General features: G+C 35.3%; 1 protein-coding gene across 2 annotated transcripts in view; it reads left to right on the forward strand.

The window, feature by feature from the left end:
- Window positions 1-19,803, forward strand: part of Cntn6 (contactin 6) — a 396,250-nt gene that overhangs the window by 64,903 nt on the left and 311,544 nt on the right. The window contains exon 2 of one of the 2 annotated variants that reach the window (XM_039107156.2): window positions 17,968-18,103. In XM_039107156.2, the coding sequence (XP_038963084.1) occupies window positions 18,049-18,103 (55 nt within the window). In that variant the 5' untranslated portion in view covers window positions 17,968-18,048. Of the gene's footprint in view, window positions 1-17,963; window positions 18,104-19,803 lie in introns of both variants that reach the window. The other variant, NM_013225.2, reaches the window with a different exon arrangement.

The raw sequence follows: 19,803 nt of genomic DNA on the forward strand, positions 1-19,803 counted from the left end.
ATATATATATATATATATGTGTGTGTGTGTGTGTGTGTGTGTGTGTGTGTTTGTATACATATATATTCATATATACATATATATAGTATTTATGTAAATATGCATATGTAGGTAAGTTACTAGCTTATATTTCTAAAAGAATATTAGCATAGTTTTGTAGCAAATACTATTCTTGGGAACCACTTAATAGAAAATAGATTTGCTTTAAATAAAAACCACATAAAATCATTATTCCCAATAGAGATTAGCAGTGAGCTACTGTAAAGCTAAAACTTTGGATACCATGTACATAACAGAGCCCAACAAATGTGCCTAAAGTTATCATCACTGTTTATCTTTAAGTGAGTGTCCTGCCTTCCCTCCTCCTCTGGAGTTTTGTAGATTATAACAAACTATTTCATCAGGGAATCTCTTCATTTTCTGACAGATGAAAAACCACAGTCCTTTTCGTCTGATCAAATGTTGCATGCAAAGCTATGAGTGGATACCTGTACCTATAGCCCTATAACTAAGGAAGCCGAGGGGTAGAGGCCCTTAACCATCTCTTCCAAACCACCCTCACCTATATATTGAGTTCTAGGTCAGAAGATGGGTTCACAAAGGATGCTATCTTGAAGGTACTCCCAGGTTAAAAAAGAATTTGAGCTACATTTAGTTTTGTGACATAATTTGAATACCTTATTAATGTGGTCACTGAACACTTTTAAATAGAGGTACCCCATGATCACTTTCTCTTGAATACTTTAAAAATTAATAAAATAATCAGATGTGAAGCCCATTCTCATGTACAATCTTCTATAAATATGTTTCCCTTATCGCAAAAAATTTACAGTAGCATTTCCCATAGGACATTTTCTAAGGATATAAGACAGCTAAATATACATGCATTGGTGTTGTATATAGATTTCTACAGAGATATAGGTAAAAACAGATTTAATGTATTAGGTCACATTTGTGCAAAATAGATTCCAGATGATTAGGATAGTCTAATTTTGTTTTTCTTTAAGCTGCCTACCAATGTCTTCAAAAACTCATATACTATTGAGTATGCACCCTCATATATAGATATTATTATTTATATGCATGTGTATGTGAGTTTTTGCTCCTGTGTTTGTGCACATATGTGTGGAGATGTGTGTGGAGGCCAGAAATCTGTTTCAGGTGTCTTTGTTTACCACTCTTGATAGTTTTGTTGGAAAACTCTCACTCATTGAAACTTGAGTTCACCAATTAGCTAGACTTGCTGGCCAATAAGCCATAGTGATCTGTTTGTCTCTGCTTCCTCAATACAGTTACTACCTCAATATGGTTACTACCATAACCAGCTTTTTTATGTGGATGTTGGTAATCCAAACTCAGGTCTTCAAGTTTGTATACTGATCTTTCTTCCTTCACTTTTAGACATACTATTTATAATATAGAACTTACAAAAAGGTTTAAAATGTATCTTCAGTAAATGTTGAGTTTTATATTTGAAATCTTATCATTATTGTATTCATTTAATTTAACAGATTTAATGAAGTAAACAATAATAAAACTAGAAGATTGATAAGCAGCAATTAGGTGTCATCTAGCCTTGCCCAAGGACAATGTTTATATGGAGGTTGCAACTAAATTTTGAGATCAATGTGGATATTTATGACCAAAATAGCAGATGACTGATATAGTTAGGTTGTCCTTGCCCAGCAAACTTCCTACTACACTACCGCATTTAGCTTGTACTTTATTGAAATAGTTAGAAAACTTTTTCTAACTCTATGCTATTTTCTGGCCTTGGAGGCATGCTTTCATGTACACAAAATAAACAAAATTACAAAAACTTTTATACTTCCCCAAGTCAATCCATACTGTATTGAGAACTGATGAATCCTCTCCTTCCAAACCTCTCTACAGATATAACTGTTTCAATCTGCCTTGTCACTCAATGTTCCCCCAAGGGACTAAAATCTGCTGGATTACACCATGACTAAGTGTGATCATCAAACCTGTGTGAGTTCATTCTCACAGTCATCTACTAAACTACGCAGCCAGAGGACTCACTTGCAAATACTTTAGTATAAACCTATGGGGTCAGAAAAGTTATATTAACAACAACGATGTTTCATACGTTATCTCACCTATGCATGTGTCCAGCTCATATGATGCCAACATATGGACACACGAATCACTGTTTTCATGCTTCCACAAAAGAATCAATTCATTTTCCTCCAAGCTACCTGTAACTCACTATTACAGAGTTCAGCTAAGAGTTGTGGCAATGAATTCCTTTAAAAAATAGAACTTATTTCTTTATCTCCAGAAATTCTTTGAATATAAATATTAAAGTAAAAGGTGAAATAAAGACTAGAAATGAAACTAAAAATCCTTTCAGTTCAAAGATTGGCCCCTTGACTCAAAGGGTCAAATGTAAGGTTGTCCATGAGATAGCTCTTACTAAGGGCTGCACTAGCATCTCCTTTTTAATAGAAGTTTCTGTCATTGTTGGTATCATTGTATTTCTCCTCTAAATGCTAGGTCTTGAGGGCACAGTGAGCACTGTGATATGTGGTCTAGAAGTGCAACCCATGAGCTCAGAAATTGATAGGATGTTAATTATCTAAGAGTAGCCAAATGAAGTTATGCCTCATCCCCTAGTGTACGCAAAGGGAGGTTCTCACTGATGCCAGCAGGCTCAACGCAAGCTTCCCAAAGAACAATTAGTTGTTTGGTGTCTAATTCAAAGGCTGTTTAGGGGATTGTTCTCCTTGAGTTAATGGGAACATGAGTGTTCAATGAAGGGAAATTAGCCCCAGAAGAGAAGGGAACCCATTAAACCTTATTTTGATTTGAATTGGGAGTGAATAAAGTACTCAATGTTCAGGGAATGTAGTAAAGTTAACATGCAAGAATGAATGGAGACTGAGTGATCTGTGTGACAAGGGACGCAGTTAGTGCCCGAGTGCCTCCAGGGACAGAGTTGAGAGAGAGGTGGCTATTTATCATACTCCTGAGATTATGGGGATATTATAGTCAATGCTATATCAATGTAGTTAAATCTTCCCAGAACCAATAAAAATGCCCTTTGCCTTTCTCTCCTCTATTACAAGTAATTGCTATTCATCTTGTTATGGATATCTTCAAAGTATTCACAGGGTACTTGGAGTGCCTGGGGGAGGAAAAGTTGGAAGGAAAGAATGTAGCTGTATATCATTGGCATTCATGAGAAAGTTCACAATAGATATTTGAAAGGCAGGTCCCCAGTAGGCGGTAGAGAAATCAGGAACAATATTGTGCCAAAAATACCACTCTGGCTTGGACCTCGGGGAGTGTACATCAGGTAGAATGAAGGAAAGTGATTTAGAAAGAAGATATATGTGTGATTTTCTATATGCATTTAGTTTATTTATATGCACATATCCTCTGAAAAACTAATATGCTCTGGGCATTGGCAGGTGACTTGAGCCTGACATTTCTGAACAATGCATCTGCAATTACACTTCCACACTAAACCAGGAATAGCATCTTTCAATGTAGTCAATATGTTTTCAAATTTATATTTTTCATGCCTACAACTGAGGCACTCATACTTGAGCAAGGTGGTACAGGGTATGGACCTTCTAGTGACAAAATGATCTGCAGCCAAGAGTGACTTTACATTTGGGAGTCCATGTTTATCATGCTGTAGCATCGCATACAGATAGAAATCACTGCAGGAAAATTATGGATCAGTTGATACTATATCAGGCATACAGGCTAAACATAGCCATAGTTATGTACTGCCCTGCAATGAAGACATGCTCTGAAAAATATGTTACTTGGGAGTTATGTCATTATGCAAACATTATGTGGTTTTTTCATACAAAATATACAATGCAAGTTTAATCAGTCTACACGGCTTCTTTGTTTAAGCAAGAAATGCAATAAACATAGGATATATGAGGCTATCAGAAGTGTATTCTGAGGTAATAATCAGGCATGTAGAACATAAAGTGCAAAAGCAGTTATTTATCACCTACATTAAATATTATGTACTATACATGATGTTTTATGTTCTACTCTTATTAAAGGGAAACAAACTAGTTTATTCATATCAGAAATTATGTACACAAGGTGTTAATACATGATTAAAATATTCATCATTATCAGAATTCTATAGGACCTCTGTTCCATAAGCAAATAGTCCTTGACTTAAAGACATGCTGCAATACATACAAACACATGTGTACACATATTTGTCTTGATGCATAGGAATGACATTCCTACTTGATGTCATTTTAGTGTGAAGAGAGTTCTTCTAATCTTCATGCTTATATTTTTCTATCCCATATCATTGGAATCACAGGTGCTTGGTGGCCGTTAGCCCCATTGTGTGTCATTATTTCCCTTCTTTATTAAAAATGAAAGTCTCTGTCATCACCTTTCCAGGGATTTGTGTTAAATTTTATCGAGAAAATAAGAAAAATTCAAATTATTCTTACTTCTTGAAGGTTAGTGCTTTTATCATTTTACCACCCCTGAAATAAAATTCGGTTACTGAAAGGTAACATCTAATCACACATTCATTAATTGAATTCTTAGAGTTTAATATCTTCTGCATACAGGAGACATGTTTGGAGAAGGTCATGAAAAATGGCCATAAAATATACTGGGAAAATATATATGATATGAATATTCCACTTATTCCCTCATTAAAATTCACTTCATTAAATATAGATATAATACACATCTTCCTGGAATAAGGTCACTCTCTTTGGAAAAGATGCCATAGTTGGCAAATACCTGGAAGAGGGACCAAAATGAGCTGAATCAGAAGCATCTTCAGTACAAAATTTTCCTTTACATTTAATTAGTTAATATTAAATACCACAGATAATAGCAATGATAGAAGACAGTTTTTACTCCTACCAAAGAAAGTAATCTATAAAGTCCCTTACCTCTTAAGAGGCAAAGACTGGATTTAAGTGAAGCCAGTGGGGGAATCTCAAGATGGCCAAATAAAGACATTCCCCCTACTCTGTGCAGTCCTCACTTGATCGTACACTGATAAAATCCAGGGCAACAGGGATCAAGCTACATGACTTTGTACAATTATTATGTTACTAAAAAGAACTAGAGAGGTTTTCTAAAGAAATAAATAAGCACTGACAGCTTGGAGATGACCCTTGATCGTATGATGTCCCCTGAGTCAGGGAGTCACTAACTCCTGCCCCCTCTCCATTTCCCTCTGAACAAATTGGACTGACAGTGTCAAAACCTTGATCACACAAGCTTAGGGTCACAGCGCATTTTCTACCTGTTGCACAGTGAGAGTAAAGTGGTGGCTCTGCTAAAGAATTAGTCCTTTCACACACACATGTAGCCACTTAAATCCTCCCCAGAATGACTGCTATACAACCACAGATGATTCCTCACCTTTCCACAACACCCCTTATACTAGGAGATTGAAAAGAAAGACCATTTTAGTGTGACACTCTGATATCAATCGCACATTGCTCCTTCCTTCCAAAGTGACTTCTCAGAACTCTCTTCCTATTCAATCAGATACAAATTCTACCAACCAATCAAGGCTATCCCATTACTGTTCCCATGTCATTTGACTGCCAGCAACTTAGCTGTAAAGGGATATCCCAGGATTTTACAGGATCGTTGCTGAATGGCAACCTCATTTATCTCTGAAACAACTCCAGTTTTGGTAAGGGTAGGTCTACTATGGTGCACTTAATAATGTACAGACTGATAGAATAGAAAATAAAGGTCCAATTGTCCAGGAGCTGGTGAGCCGGAACTTCAGGCAACAGGATCAGGCTGGAATTGCTGCCCATTTTTCCTTTGTATGATTTGTGGCTTAATTTTTTTATGTGTGTTTTCTTTCCATATTGCACAGCTTTAGAAAAATTGTGTGTGTGTGTGTGTGTGTGTGTGTGTGTGTGTGTGAGAGAGAGAGAGAGAGAGAGAGAGAGAGAAAGAGAGAGAGTCTCTATGTGCTCCCACATGCATGCAAGCATGCATGCATATGAATGTTTCTCAATGAGTATCTTAGAGTTATATAGTTTCATAAATTACATATATTTATTTTCGTTCAAGTTTTCAGGTTCATGTAAGACATAGAGTTTATTTAATGACTTCTAAAAGCCGTGAAGATATTAAGGACGAAAGAAGGGGGAAAAAGAGAAAGGAAAAGGAGACATAGAAAGAGCTGTGAATACTAACAGTTTTTCAATAAATAGAATCATGGAAAGGGCAGTGGAGGCCCCTCAGGAAGGGAACTATTGAGTTACACTTAAGCTTGTGTTTGTATAATGTCAGATGTCATGCTACCTCATTCAAGTCTCAAAAGCAGCTGTGGGAACCTTGCCCAGCGCCGTCTCTAATAGTTTTGTATCCACCTAGGCTATTTACAGTGAAAGATGTTTTAATTCACAACATTATTATGAGGAACTATGTCTTCTTAAATTCCATAGAATATGTTTTGAGCAAAATTATGCAGTCTGTCTTATTGGCCATTGTAAGCGTAATCACAGGCTTGGGTGATATTGGTCAATGATACGGTGAGGTTTTTTTCCTCCTTATTAGTATGCCAGTTTACTAAGCATCTCTCAATTTCATCTCCTCATCCATAAAATTAAAATAATAATTGTAGGCATTGTATAGTGTTGTGGCAAAAATATTCTATGTATATCCAATCATCTTCACTTTCAATATGATGCACTGTCATCATCAGCCTATTGTTTTAGTTTCAAATCTTCCTCTTACTCCCAGTATTTTAGTTTTTTTCTCCCTTAATGTACTCCTAAAGTTGTCAGTGTCTAGAATTTTTATCCAAATGATGCAGGTCAGAGATAACCTTCTGCAACAGGGTAGGAAACATGAAGAATAAGACGGGCTATCTGTTAGACTTCAGGATCTTCTGTCAGTCTATGCATAGCAATGGTGTTGAAGATCCAGTTAGTCCCTTGCTTGTTTGTTTTCTGAGTCTAGTTAAACAAGCTGACCACATCAGTTTGGACCAACCAGTTGATTTTTTTCCTATGTAGTTTAGGTTTTAGCATTACACATGTTTGGACCTAGTGATGCTGTTTTAAGAGACAGATAAACTGAAGTCACATTTATGTGGGGTTTTCTACATTTTTAATACATTGATGAATATCAGTCAACAAATAGCAGTGCAGAAACCCTGGTTAGAAGATTTTTCAGCTTGCTGCTTTTACATATAAACCTAAAAGATTCCTGGTTGAGAAAGATAAATGGGGTCATCTTGTTTAAATTTCTCCTAGGATAGAAAGTCTCTGAAATGTATCCCATAAAGGGTGACCCTTAGTTATACATTCTGTATAACATTAACATTATACTCTATCTGGCTATATTATAGAGAGAAGTTTTCCTCTGTACTTTCTCACACAAGAATTCATTTGATGTTTCTAAATATTATGAGTATATTCTCCTCTTCCCATTTTATTCAACATATCTTCCAAATACAGGCAATCTGATTTCTCTAAAAAAATCCCAGACCTACTAAGTATTTATGTGTCTCAGAATGTCTAGGTTTCACTGCTGGTTCACTTGACCACTGGCTAAACATTCTACATGTTAAAATGCTCAGGGCTGCTATTAAGCTGAGATTTGCTGCTCTGAAGTGTCCACCCTTTGGTCTCAGTTCTGCTCTCCTGAGACACAAATAATAAGTTTAATCCTTCTTCCACAAGACAGCACTTCAAATATTTGAAGATGGCTCTCCTCTGTCTGTGAAATCCTCACTTCCCCAGGCTAAACATACTCATTTCTTTCCACTGACCCTCATAAGTCATGGCTCCAAGCCACTTCATCATCCTGGCTCTACCTCCCAAGAGAGTGTTTCAATTTGTCAAAGTTTTAAAGCATACGTTCAAACCAGAATACAAACTCATACCTGATCACAAAAGTACGTATTAAAAAAAATGGCAGGCTCATGTCCCTTGTTTTGACCACCATGACTCATTAGTAGACATAATTACATAAGTAACTATTTCCAAAAGCAAGAAAACACTGAAATATTGCCCCAAAACTCTGTGTCAATTTGAGGTATTTACCTTTTTAAAAAATGTTTTTTTTGATAAACTACTGATGTCCAACCTACTTGCACTCAAGTAAGTTCAAATATGACAGGTTTTTAGGTCTAGTCACAAGATGTTCTAGTCCTTCATCTAAATACCATCCAGTTAGATTTATTAATAGGTTTACTGTCTACAACTTTTAAACATTGCTTACTGCTTTTAAAAATTACTTTTACCTTTGAATACTATGGAAAGGCAAGAAATATAGAAAATGTTTCATATACTCCTTTTAAGTTTCTTAAACATATAAAATGTGAAGTATTTTCCTTATATCTCTAATATTATTCTCAACATAGCTCATTAACTTTATGCAAGGAAAATTAAGTGTTCTTCACCCACATGTCTTTTATTAGAATCTTACTAAAGTATTCTTGCTTATTTATTAGTTGGAATTAATGAAGAAGCGATAAAACTAAAAAGAAAACATCTGTTTTCTCCTTTAGATGAATACATATATTATGTATGCCTGCATGTGTTTTCATCTCTGTCATTATTTTCAATCTAGATGGTTCTCATTTCCCTAATGTTTAATAATTTGGTCAAGCAAATTTTTTTTCAAATATTGAATATGATTGAACTTATCACTAGAAACATCTTCAGACCCATCTTTAGTAGAGAGCTAGATATAATGTTCACATGGATTAAATTTCTTTCATATATATATATATATATATATATATATATATATATATATATATATATATATAACCAATAGTGATTTTATTTGAGCACTATCCCTTGTCTTTGATTTTCTATGTTATCTGTTTTTGTTCTGTTTTGCTTTTTTGTTTTTTGATTCACAGTCTCATGTATCCTATTAAGGTTGCCATGAACTTGATTTGTAGCAGAGAATGGCCATGCATTTCTATAATTTGTACTACATATCACAATTTAGAAATGTGAGGAGAGCACCTTTGATCCTCCAAATTCTTGAAATAAACTTATAGAAGAAAGAATCCAATGTCTTTTTAGCATTAGTAGTTTGTCTATGCATTTTAATACTCAATTTGTTACTAAACCAGAATTATCAGTTTCCGGTTCCATTTTTAACAACATCCTCTGCAAAATTAAGTTAGCTACTCACTTTAGGATACAATTTATCTTTTTTTTTGAGAAGATGAAAACAGTTTATTGATCCAAATTGGGATCTGCATCTAGTCTTTCTTTACCATGCCCACTGTTCTGATATAGGACTTAATTGTCATACAAGATCTGCCAAGTTTTACCTAATAATCCATCTGATAAACACAGGACATTAAGCAAAATCATGCAACCTAATAAGTAAACCAGATAAACACCACCAACTCTCTCCTAGATGTAAGGTATCACTAAGACTATAGCAACTTTGTTCCCCTTGGTACAAGTATTAAGCGCTGAGACGCTGGCATTTCTTATTACCTGTTTTTATGAATGAAAGATGATTGTTGTCCCCCTCCAAATAACAGCTTCATTGCTCACCTTTATTCTCACGTCATGGGCAGTGTGAATATCAAGAATATGTGCCTCATTTACCTATGTTTTGCAGATATAAATGCAGGCAAACACAGAATCCGCAGCTGAACTTAGGAGATACACCCATTGTCACAGATCAGGAAAGGCACAAAAATGGGGGGAACCCACGTGACTTCAAGGCCTGGAACTTCTCAATCCTGAACTAAAATGTTGAAACATGTTTGTATCCTCAAGGCTTCTGTTTCTTCAGCTAAGCATGTGAAATATCTGCCCTTGTTATCTATGCACACAAGTGCCTTTAGGCTTAAAAAACAGTGGGAAGGATTTTTTTTTTTTTTTGTAGTGCCGATGTGCCAATGCCAATTTTCTCAGACTGATCTCATTCAGCAAGTTTCCACGACCTCTAGAAACTATGCTGAGCTTCTGAGAGAGGCTATATTAATGGCTGAGCTAGTCCTCTACCTTCGTCTCTCTAATTTGAAAACAGGCAACATTAACTTAGAATCAGTGCAGCACTTGCAAACATGAAGCAGAGAGGTTATGAGTTCAGGCAACCTCATGCTATATCTCAAAACAAAAAACTATGAAAACGAACATAAAAAAAATGTAGAGGTCATTTGCTTCTGAAGCAAATACATTTGCATTTATTTTATACTGCTAACCACTTAGCAAAAGGAAACCATGCTGTATGATTTTGTTACAAGGGTTGCATCATAACGATCTACTAATCCATCATCTATTAAGGCTGCCTATTTTGTGAACTCGGCATAACAATTATCACAAATGATAGCTTATATTCTGAAAATAAAGAAAATGGTAGAATAAATCATCTTGCCACTTTGCTTGACTTGATGGCAAGTAGGGGTTCCCAGTCAAAACCATTTTTTTTCAAATCCTAAACTTTTCATTTGAATTTATTTTTGACATAAGTGGGTAGTGAATAACTCTATGAATGTCGCTTGTAAGGCTGTTGCAAAGATTATTGGAAATTTTCTCACAGCTACTGACCATAAATGTTTATTACACTGAAATAAAACAGTAGAGCCACCTGAAGAAAGTGAAATGGGATTTCTAATTTATCTGATACAGTTAATTAACTAGTCAATTAAAAACAAAAGGGCAATTAGTACTGAGCACATTTGTTTTGAGGATGAACAAAGAAGCTGAAAATGTACCTTGATCTCTGGTAGGAAATTCATTCATTTCAAAAACAGTTTCTATAGATAGAGAAAGAATAACGTCCACTTGTGACCCGGCTTTCACAACAATGATTTCTTGACAAACCCAAAGGGTACAAATGAGTCATGGTTAGAGACAGAAGTTGGCTAATGTTTTGAAGAAACAGTCCTCCTTTGGCCATGGTATTGCCTTAAACTTATGCAGAGCATTAACCAAAGCTATTTGATGGGAGTTCCAGTTCTGTATTTTTTTCCTATTTACCACTGTGACAAAAATATTTCAGGCAGTGCAACTTTAAGTAAAAGGCATAAAGCTTAATTGACATAGAGATTCAATATGTGTCAGTGTTAGATCACATAATTCTCCACCACCCAAGTTCATCTTATCAATACTATCTAGAAAATTAAATAGCATGATATTAGAAGAACTAAGTAATTCCTTCTTTCTGGGCTATGGCTGCCCATCTTGAAATGGGCCATCTTAAGTCCTAGGTTATCTTTAGCATTCGCTGTAGCTTTCTAAATATAGTAATTTTGTACTGACAATAGTTTATGAGCTCCCCTTAAAGGCTTATTTTGTGTGTATCCACATCCACCCTGGCATTTTAGTCAAGCAAATATCCCTACTTTTCTTTATAAGGAAACAAAACAACAATAACAAAAAACTGAAAAATCTTCTTATGAGATATAAAGAATACTTTCCCTCTAAATTTGATAACTCTCATTGTTTCCCATGCCTGCTAGGTATACCAATTTTCAAGGTAGTAATAATATCACTTGATTCCCGAAGTCCTTACTATGTCAAGTAAATATTTGATGTTCATATTTATTCCTGGCTTACAGAAAATTCAAGGACTGATTGTTGAGTTTTAGACACAAAATATAAATAGTTTATCTTGAAAGAAAAAAAAAGGCACTACTCTGACAGAGCCACCGAAAGAAGCTTTTAGGATTGCCTGAGGTAAGTCAAACTTGCACTGGGCGTGATTCTTTCCTTACAGCAATAATTCCTTATTGTTTATTTATAATCTTTGCGTCTCAGATGCAGTTCTAGAACACATGGTTAGAAGAGGTTGTATAAAGACAGAATTCAGATTCTGTACCTCCCAAACATGTGGGATCCAGAGTTGTTTTCTACTTGACATTTGGTATTTTCCTTTTGTCCGTGTATATAGATTTAGATAAATTCAGTTCTGCAATCTTGGTACTGAGTGAACTCTTCCCTGCTAAGGGTATTGTACAGTTCAGATTGCATTATCCCAGGCAACTGCAAAGAAGTTTCACTAAGCTTCAAAGCCATAAAAGTTCAGCCAGTAAATGCTGTTAGCTTTGCAGGCCTGTCCGTATGGACTTCTATTCGACTCTGGCATTGTAGGTATCGGCCATGCATACATAAACAGGAAGAGTCGGTTCAAGTGCACTTAATTTGTTCAAGAGGCTATGGATTGTTGACCTGTGCTAGTTATTAGGTAAGTTTCACATTGCTGTGACAAATTATGAGGTAAATGGAACATCAGGGTGGAAAGATTTATTTTGGTTTACATATTAAGGGATCAAAGTCATGGTGAGACATTTCTCAGGCATCTGATCACATCATATCCCCATATTTTGTCAGTGTCTCAAGTATCCAGGAGATAAATTCTCATTCTTTGCTAATTTTCTCCTTTTGATGTAATCAAAGATCTCTGCCCAAGAATCAGTACCACTCATATTTAGGGTAGATCGTGCCAACTCAAATAACCTAATGTCTAATTCTTCACAGACATATCCGGAGGCTTGTCACTTCAATGATTTTACATAATGTTATCTTGAGATTCATTAATGACCTCCAGGAAGGTAATGTTCTATAAATGTAAAATGAATTCGCACACACACACACACACACACACACACACACTATGAATCCAAATTTATGTATTGTATGAATGTTTATATGGTACCATGTGTATGCACAGTGTACAAAATTCTATCATTGACTAATATGATTGTCTTATTAGAAAATCATAAATAGTTAGACTAAGTCAGTTATTTCAAAGGTCCAATCGACTGCAAACTATTTTTAGAAAGGTTTGCCACCAAAATTATATGTGTATAAGAATTCTCAAAGATTTTTTTAATGATAAGAAAGGGACTGTCATCTGTATTCTTTTTAAAAAATGTTTGAAACATTGAAAACTGACATTAAGAAATTCTGTGAGAGAAAAGTGAACACACATAGTCTAGGGCCACCAAGTTCATCTTGTAATAATAGAACAATAACCTTAACAGTCAGGTTATGAACCGAGGCACCTACTTCTTTGATCCAAAATACCATTTAAAAGACTGCATGGCCTATAACCCTCACCTGAAGTCAGATGCTGGTGACACATTTACAAAACTTTTTAAGACTCTAAATGTTGTTGTAAGTTAAGTTTGTATTATAACCTTTCTTTCTTTACTGCTTTGGCCTTAAGTAATCTCAAGGTTCTAGAAACATATGATTGCCTTTCAGGCCATTGACCAGCATACATTTTATACAGTGAATACTTCTACCCTAGGTTCTGTGAGTAAATAAATACCAGAGTTTTGCTAGCAGATAGCTTTTATTGAGCTAGAATATTTTCTGGATCCTGAACAATCTTAAATTTTACAAATTTAACTTTTACAAAAGGCAAAAGATGCATAAATACTTAGTCTGGCTTCATAAATCAATAGCAAATAAAATGTCTTTCGGGCTTTGACCTCATTACCATATAATGATAAGCAATCAGATGGGAAAGGGCAGCATTTGCCATGAAATTATACACTGAATGTGAGTCAAGCAGCTCTGGAAAAGATAGAAGAAATTTGAAGGTGATTTCTATGTCAAATTCTTCAATTTTTGAAGCTCACAATTATGAACAAAGAACAATCGTTTCACAGTTAAACAAGCCAGTTGTGGAATGTGCTGTAGTCCTTTTAGCAGGTGCTAAGCTGTTCAAGTGCCAGTTACATACCTAGCATATTCTCAGCAACAACTATGCTTTCTTCTTACTCACTTACAAATCATCATAGAAGTAGTATCCATAGTGTTTACCTTACAAGCACTCTGCCTTTAACATGGTGCCTTTGATAACTACATGGCTATACATCAGAGCAGAATTCTCTACTTATATATATTGAAAATTGTTATAATCTAAAGGAAAAAATATTATAATGAATATAATATAATATTTGAAGATGAAGAGTAAAGACACTAGTGCATTGTAATATCAGTAGCCACCATTTATCACAAGCAAGATTAGGCAAAATAATCATTTTGTGGCTCAAGCATTTTAAATTTCCATGAGAACAGGAGTGGCTGACTGTTTTATGATTCTTTGATTTGAGGTATTATTGTAGGTTGTTTCGATGAAAGGGGAAATTTCTGTAGTGTTGGAAGCATGAGAAGCAAATCTTTTACTCACAGAAGTAAATGTAAGATCAGGACAAAGAAACAGGAAGCTAGAACGACAGGAGACAACATGCATACCTAATAAGAAGGGACTCTAGATTCTGCTGGCATCATAGAAACCTTGTGTATTAAAGCTGTATTTAAGTAGAGAGCTGTTTGAAGCTACTCTCTTGGAGGAAGGGTAGACAGTTGATTTTATATCCTTTATAACACACTTCAAGATTAATGAGGGAAATGAACATTGCCTAGTATTAGCAGAAATTCCTAAAATTGGGAACTGTGTGCTGTTAGATGCAACTTCAGACTAGGTCATAGTAACACCTCTGAGTTAGCATTTTATATGCGATGAAGATACTTGAAGTTTTTTTATCATTATTACTTTCAATTTTTACAGTCCAGTCATGGATGCCCTCACTGTTTCCCCTCCCACAGTTCCTCATCCCATTCTTCCTCCCCTACCAGACCTCCCCACTCCCTAGGGCTTTAGGTCTCTCAAGGGTTAAGCTCTTCTTCTCCCATTGAGGCCAGACCAGGCAGTCCTCTGCTGTATATGTGTTGGAGGTCTCAGACCAGCTTGTGTATGCTGCCTGGTTGGTGGTTCAGAGTCAGAGATCTCAGGGGTCCTGGTTAGTCAAGACTACTGATCTTCCTATGGGGTCACCTCTTTGAGTTTAAATGATGGAAATATTATGCTTTGACTTTGTTACTGATTTAGGTGTTAAGATGTGTGCATTTCTCTATAAAACACACTGCAGCAAAAGAAATAGATTCCTGGAGCTAAGAGGCAGAGACAGTACTGCTACAACTCTATAAACTGGAAGTACATAAGGAGTACTGCTTCTCTAGAGACAACCGCAGAGCTTTAATCACGACAGAAGGATGAGAGAACCTGGTAGGAGAAATAATGAATATCCATGAAATAAGTGGACCATATAATTTATCTTGTAAACTTTGACTTTTGGGAGAAAGAAGTACTATTAATAATTCTGTCATGACATTTGAGAATGCAGATATTTGGGCAAAGAAAACAGGGAAATATGTTTATGCTAGTAGTGTGCAGATTTTAAGGACTATGTAGAATCTGAGGGGAACTATATGTAAATCAAACAATGTCTTTACATTTAATAGACAGTGTGTGTGTAGTGATTAGGAAACAGATTTTTGTCATGGCCATGCTTTGAAAATAAAGCAGAAGGAGAGAGAAGTTTCTAAATGCATCTGATTTTGAATATTATCCCAAGGATTTTGGAAGTGAGAGGGTGAATGATTCAAAGTTTCAAAATACTGTCAAAATAGGATACATTATTTGTTTTATTTTTTAAAAAATGATGTTACTATTCCAGTAGGTAGAACATTTTTTTTGAGGAACAAGGTTTATATAGAGGTAAGCTTTTCTTTTTCTTCAAATCTGCTACTGTAGATTTAAAAATAATCATCCCTTTGATGTTATAAAAATAGAATTCAGTTCATCTAAATAATTATAGCATTTATTCTCCCCAATACTGTAGTTTCTTGGAGTAGCAGAGATTTGAATTAAATCATGACTAAATGCTCAAGAAGAAAACCTACAGGTCTCCCGTATTTGAGCATTTATCCCCCTCCCGTAGACCACTCTTCTTTGGCACCTCATGCTGGGCATGGCTCATGACTTTACCAACTCAGCCTGTGCCTTCACACTCTTCCCTTTTCTTAAAGCCCTGCCATCTTTCTCCATTCAGACCTTGGCTCCTCCCTGAAACTCTAATGCACCTTCTATGTACATTCTACCTGGTGAAGCTCCCAGAAGCTGCTACAATCACATTCTGTATCTCAGGATTGATTATCTATCTTTTACTAGGAATGCTCTTTGTGATTTTTCTGCTTATTTCTGTCGAGTTTTTGCTTTTGGTTTACTTTTGCTACATTTTATTTTTGTTGTTACTTTTTCCATTTTCTTTCTTTGAAGGTTTGCATTCTGATTGCATCGCCCCTCTATTCCCAGTCCTTACTCTCACAGGGCCCCTTCCCCCATTCCTCCCTCCCCTTCATTTCTGAGAAGTGTGAGGTACCCTTAGGTACCACCCACCCGGACATCACAAGTCACTGCAAGTCTAGGTATATCCTCTCCCACTGAAATCAGACAAGACAGTTCAGTTAAGGAGACAGGCTCCACAGGCAGGGAACAGATTCAGAGACAGCCTCAACACCAATTGTTGGGGGACCCTCATGAAGGCCAAGGTGCATATCTGCTGCGTATGTGTGGGCACCTAGATCCAGCCCTTGTTTGTTCTTTGGTGGTTCAGTCTCTGGGAGCCCTTAAGGATGAAGGTCAATTGACTCTGTTTGTCTTCTTGTGGGGTCCCTATTCCTCCATGTTTCTCATTCATTCCACCGTTTCACAAGACTTCAAGTGCACCAACTAATGTTTGGCTCTATCTGTTTTAGTCAGCTGCTGGTGGAGCATCTCAGTGGACAGTTATACTACGCTCCTGTCTACCAGTATAATAGAATATCATTAATAGTGCGAGGGTTTGCATATTGCCCATAGGATACATCTCATGTATTGTATGGGTATACTTTTACCTGATAGCACGGCTGAGGTAGCCACATTTCACATACTTCCCACAGAGGCCAGGAGAGGGCAGGACATCAGGGTGCCTGGAACTGAGATTACAGACAGTGAGCTTCCGTGTAGGAGTTGGCAATTAACTGGAGTCCTCTGGAACAGCACTCAGTCCTCTCAAGTTCTGAGTCTACTCTCCAAGCCTATTTGATGTTTTGTTGTTTGTTCATTTTTTTGTTGTTCGTTTTATTTTTTTTTTGTTTAATTTTGTTGCTATTTTATGCAATGTCTATGAAACAAAGATTTTAAATTCATTTGGATATTCACGTCTGAATATATAAATACATATGCAATGTGTAAGAGAAAATGAAATGCAAAGCCTATCAGACCACTTTTGAGGTAATAATCAGCATCACCAACTCAGTGTTGTTTATTGAATTGAGCAGTTTCTGTTTGTGATTTTCATCTTTAAGGTAAACATTTACAGTTTACTTTTATAAAGTGGAATATAATCACTATTTTCATAAGCCTTTACTTTTAAACTTTATTATTCAGTTTTATATAGAGTATTCAGATACTTTCTTAAGTTATTTGTGCTTTAATATGGTTCTGCTACACGAAAAGTTTCATTTGATGTCCAATGTTTTTATTATAATGAACAAGGTGAGTTTATATTGAGACTATTCTAAAATTGTATGTGCTTATCAGTGTTTATAAATCTCTTATTAGATTTATAGTAAAGGGCATGCTAGCACCTTCTCTTGGTTTCATTTATCATGGAATAGCTAAAATGTCAAAATAAATTAGCAATAATTATGGTGTAACCTCTTGGGAAAAGCACAACTCCTATCTGCAAGATAATGCCATTGGGCATGGATTTCTTACAGAAATTTTACAATAATATTGGTTTGAGTTCTATTAACTTTAAGAAAGGTAATGAATCATAATGAGTATATTCTCAATAATTTTAATAGAATACTTAGAAAATCTGTGATTTCTATGAACTTGTGTATATCTGTGTGTGTGTGTGTGTGTGTGTGTGTGTGTGTGTGTGTGTGTGTGTGATGGAACGTAATTATTGAAAGTTAAAATTACAGACTTAAAATCCAATTAGTGGAACATTTAATCCATATGTTATGCATTAAATTACATATTATCCTAATAAATCCAAAAGTGAACTAAAATGTGAAAAACTGAGTAGTCATTTATGTTGCTTTATGTTGATAATATGTTCTTAATAATTATAATCAATACTTATCATTTGGGATACATATTAAGACACTCATGTTTGTCAATTTATTTTCCTTCAGATAGATTGTGAACATACTGACTAGAAGATACAATCTTCTTTCCTGCTGATTGCATGGGAGAAATTTTTGACCTTCGAACGTGGAGATGAGGTTGCTATGGAAACTGGTAATTCTGCTGCCACTCATAAACTCTTGTGCAGGTAAAGTGTTCTATTATTATGAGATTATATTGATAAATATATTAGCACTGTATATCTCCCTTGAGATGAAACAACTTTGAATATGTACAAGCCATGTTATTTGAATGACCAATTGGTGATGTTGTGAGAGTAACCTTTACTTTAAATGGAAACTTTAATTCTTATAAATATGTAAAATTAATCTTTTGAAACATTATTATTAAATGTATTAATTTTCAAACTTGGTATTTAGAAAAGTATGATTGGTGTTAATAAATTCATTTTAGTAAATGTATTTGCAATGCTGTCTCCATGTATCTAAATCAAAAAATTATGTAAAATGTTCTTGTAAAACTGAGAAAAATAAATCTTTGAATCCTTTTTTTCATCTTCTTCAATAACCAAAAAAGAGGTCAGAAATATTTTTCACACAATATAGGGCAATCACCATATTTTTTTATTAAATTACTCTTCCTTGTACCAAAATCACCTTAAATCAAAAGTTTTAGATTGCCTGAAATATAAAATATCTATATGCTAGCACAAATGGCTCTGTGGAATGTGATTTAAACATGTTTTACTGTCCAATGCTTTGGATTTTGCCCTCATGCACTGTATTTATGGTGAGCTACTCTCATATGGGACCTAACTAATCCAGGTCATGCTCAGCTGAGATAGCTACACTTGTTTGCCTTTTATCCATATGGTCTTTCATCTGCTTGTGAGTCACAGTTTTTCACAGAGTGGCTTCTCAAGATTTCAAAAATCAAAATGTCAAGAACACAGCCTCATGATACCAGGTCTTAAAGTCTAGATAGAGTCCATCCTGTGTCCTTCTTTGAATGACTACAAGTTATTCAATCAACCTAGAGTATAGAATTATCTTGAAAATCCTGATAAAGAGCTTTAGGAATACACTTAAAGGGACCTGGAATGATAAAGGCAATAATAGTAATGACTGGCAAATAGATTCCTATAATTTGTTCAAAGTAGCTAATAGTTCTGTTATTGTTGTTTAAGATGAATTATGTGTGTGAGTATATTGTCTTCTTGGTACCTGAGAAAGGCCAATAAGGATATTAGATATCCTGGAACTAAGTATATCTGTAAGCCACTATTTGGGCATGGTTTCTCCACAAGGATAGCAAGCACTGGTAACTGTGGACCATCTCTTCATCCCAACCTTGCAGGAAATTCTAGTTTTAATTGACAATATTATCTACATTATTATATTATATTGCCTACATTCTGCCATAGTCTTGGTACTGACTGCATCACTTGGCTATCCAAGAAGCCCTTGACTACCTTCACATTGATTCTGATTGACCTTATTTGGGTAATGAAAAATACTATGTCATAGAAATTTGCAACAATTGAATCGTAACTTCATAGTTACAACAAAAACCTCATCTATTTATTAGACATGCAAAAATATGAAAAACCCTATGAGGATGATAAATATATAAAAACGAGCCTCAAGAATCAGAAGCATTACAGAAGGATTCTCAGTTTTAGATAACCTATCCTCTCTAAGTACTACAGTCATATGTATTCAGAGATTACATTGTTTTGGTTTATGTCAGGTCTACCTCTCTGCATGAAGGATTGAAGTCAAATAATAATGTGTTCTTTCATATAACATAATAAAAGAAGGCAGAGAAATCATTACGGTGGCCCCAAATTACCCATGTTTAAAGAACTCTATGTCTACTTTAAGTTTT

Source organism: Rattus norvegicus, chromosome 4 (assembly GCF_036323735.1).
Source record: "Rattus norvegicus strain BN/NHsdMcwi chromosome 4, GRCr8, whole genome shotgun sequence".
Lineage (NCBI taxonomy): Eukaryota > Metazoa > Chordata > Mammalia > Rodentia > Muridae > Rattus > Rattus norvegicus.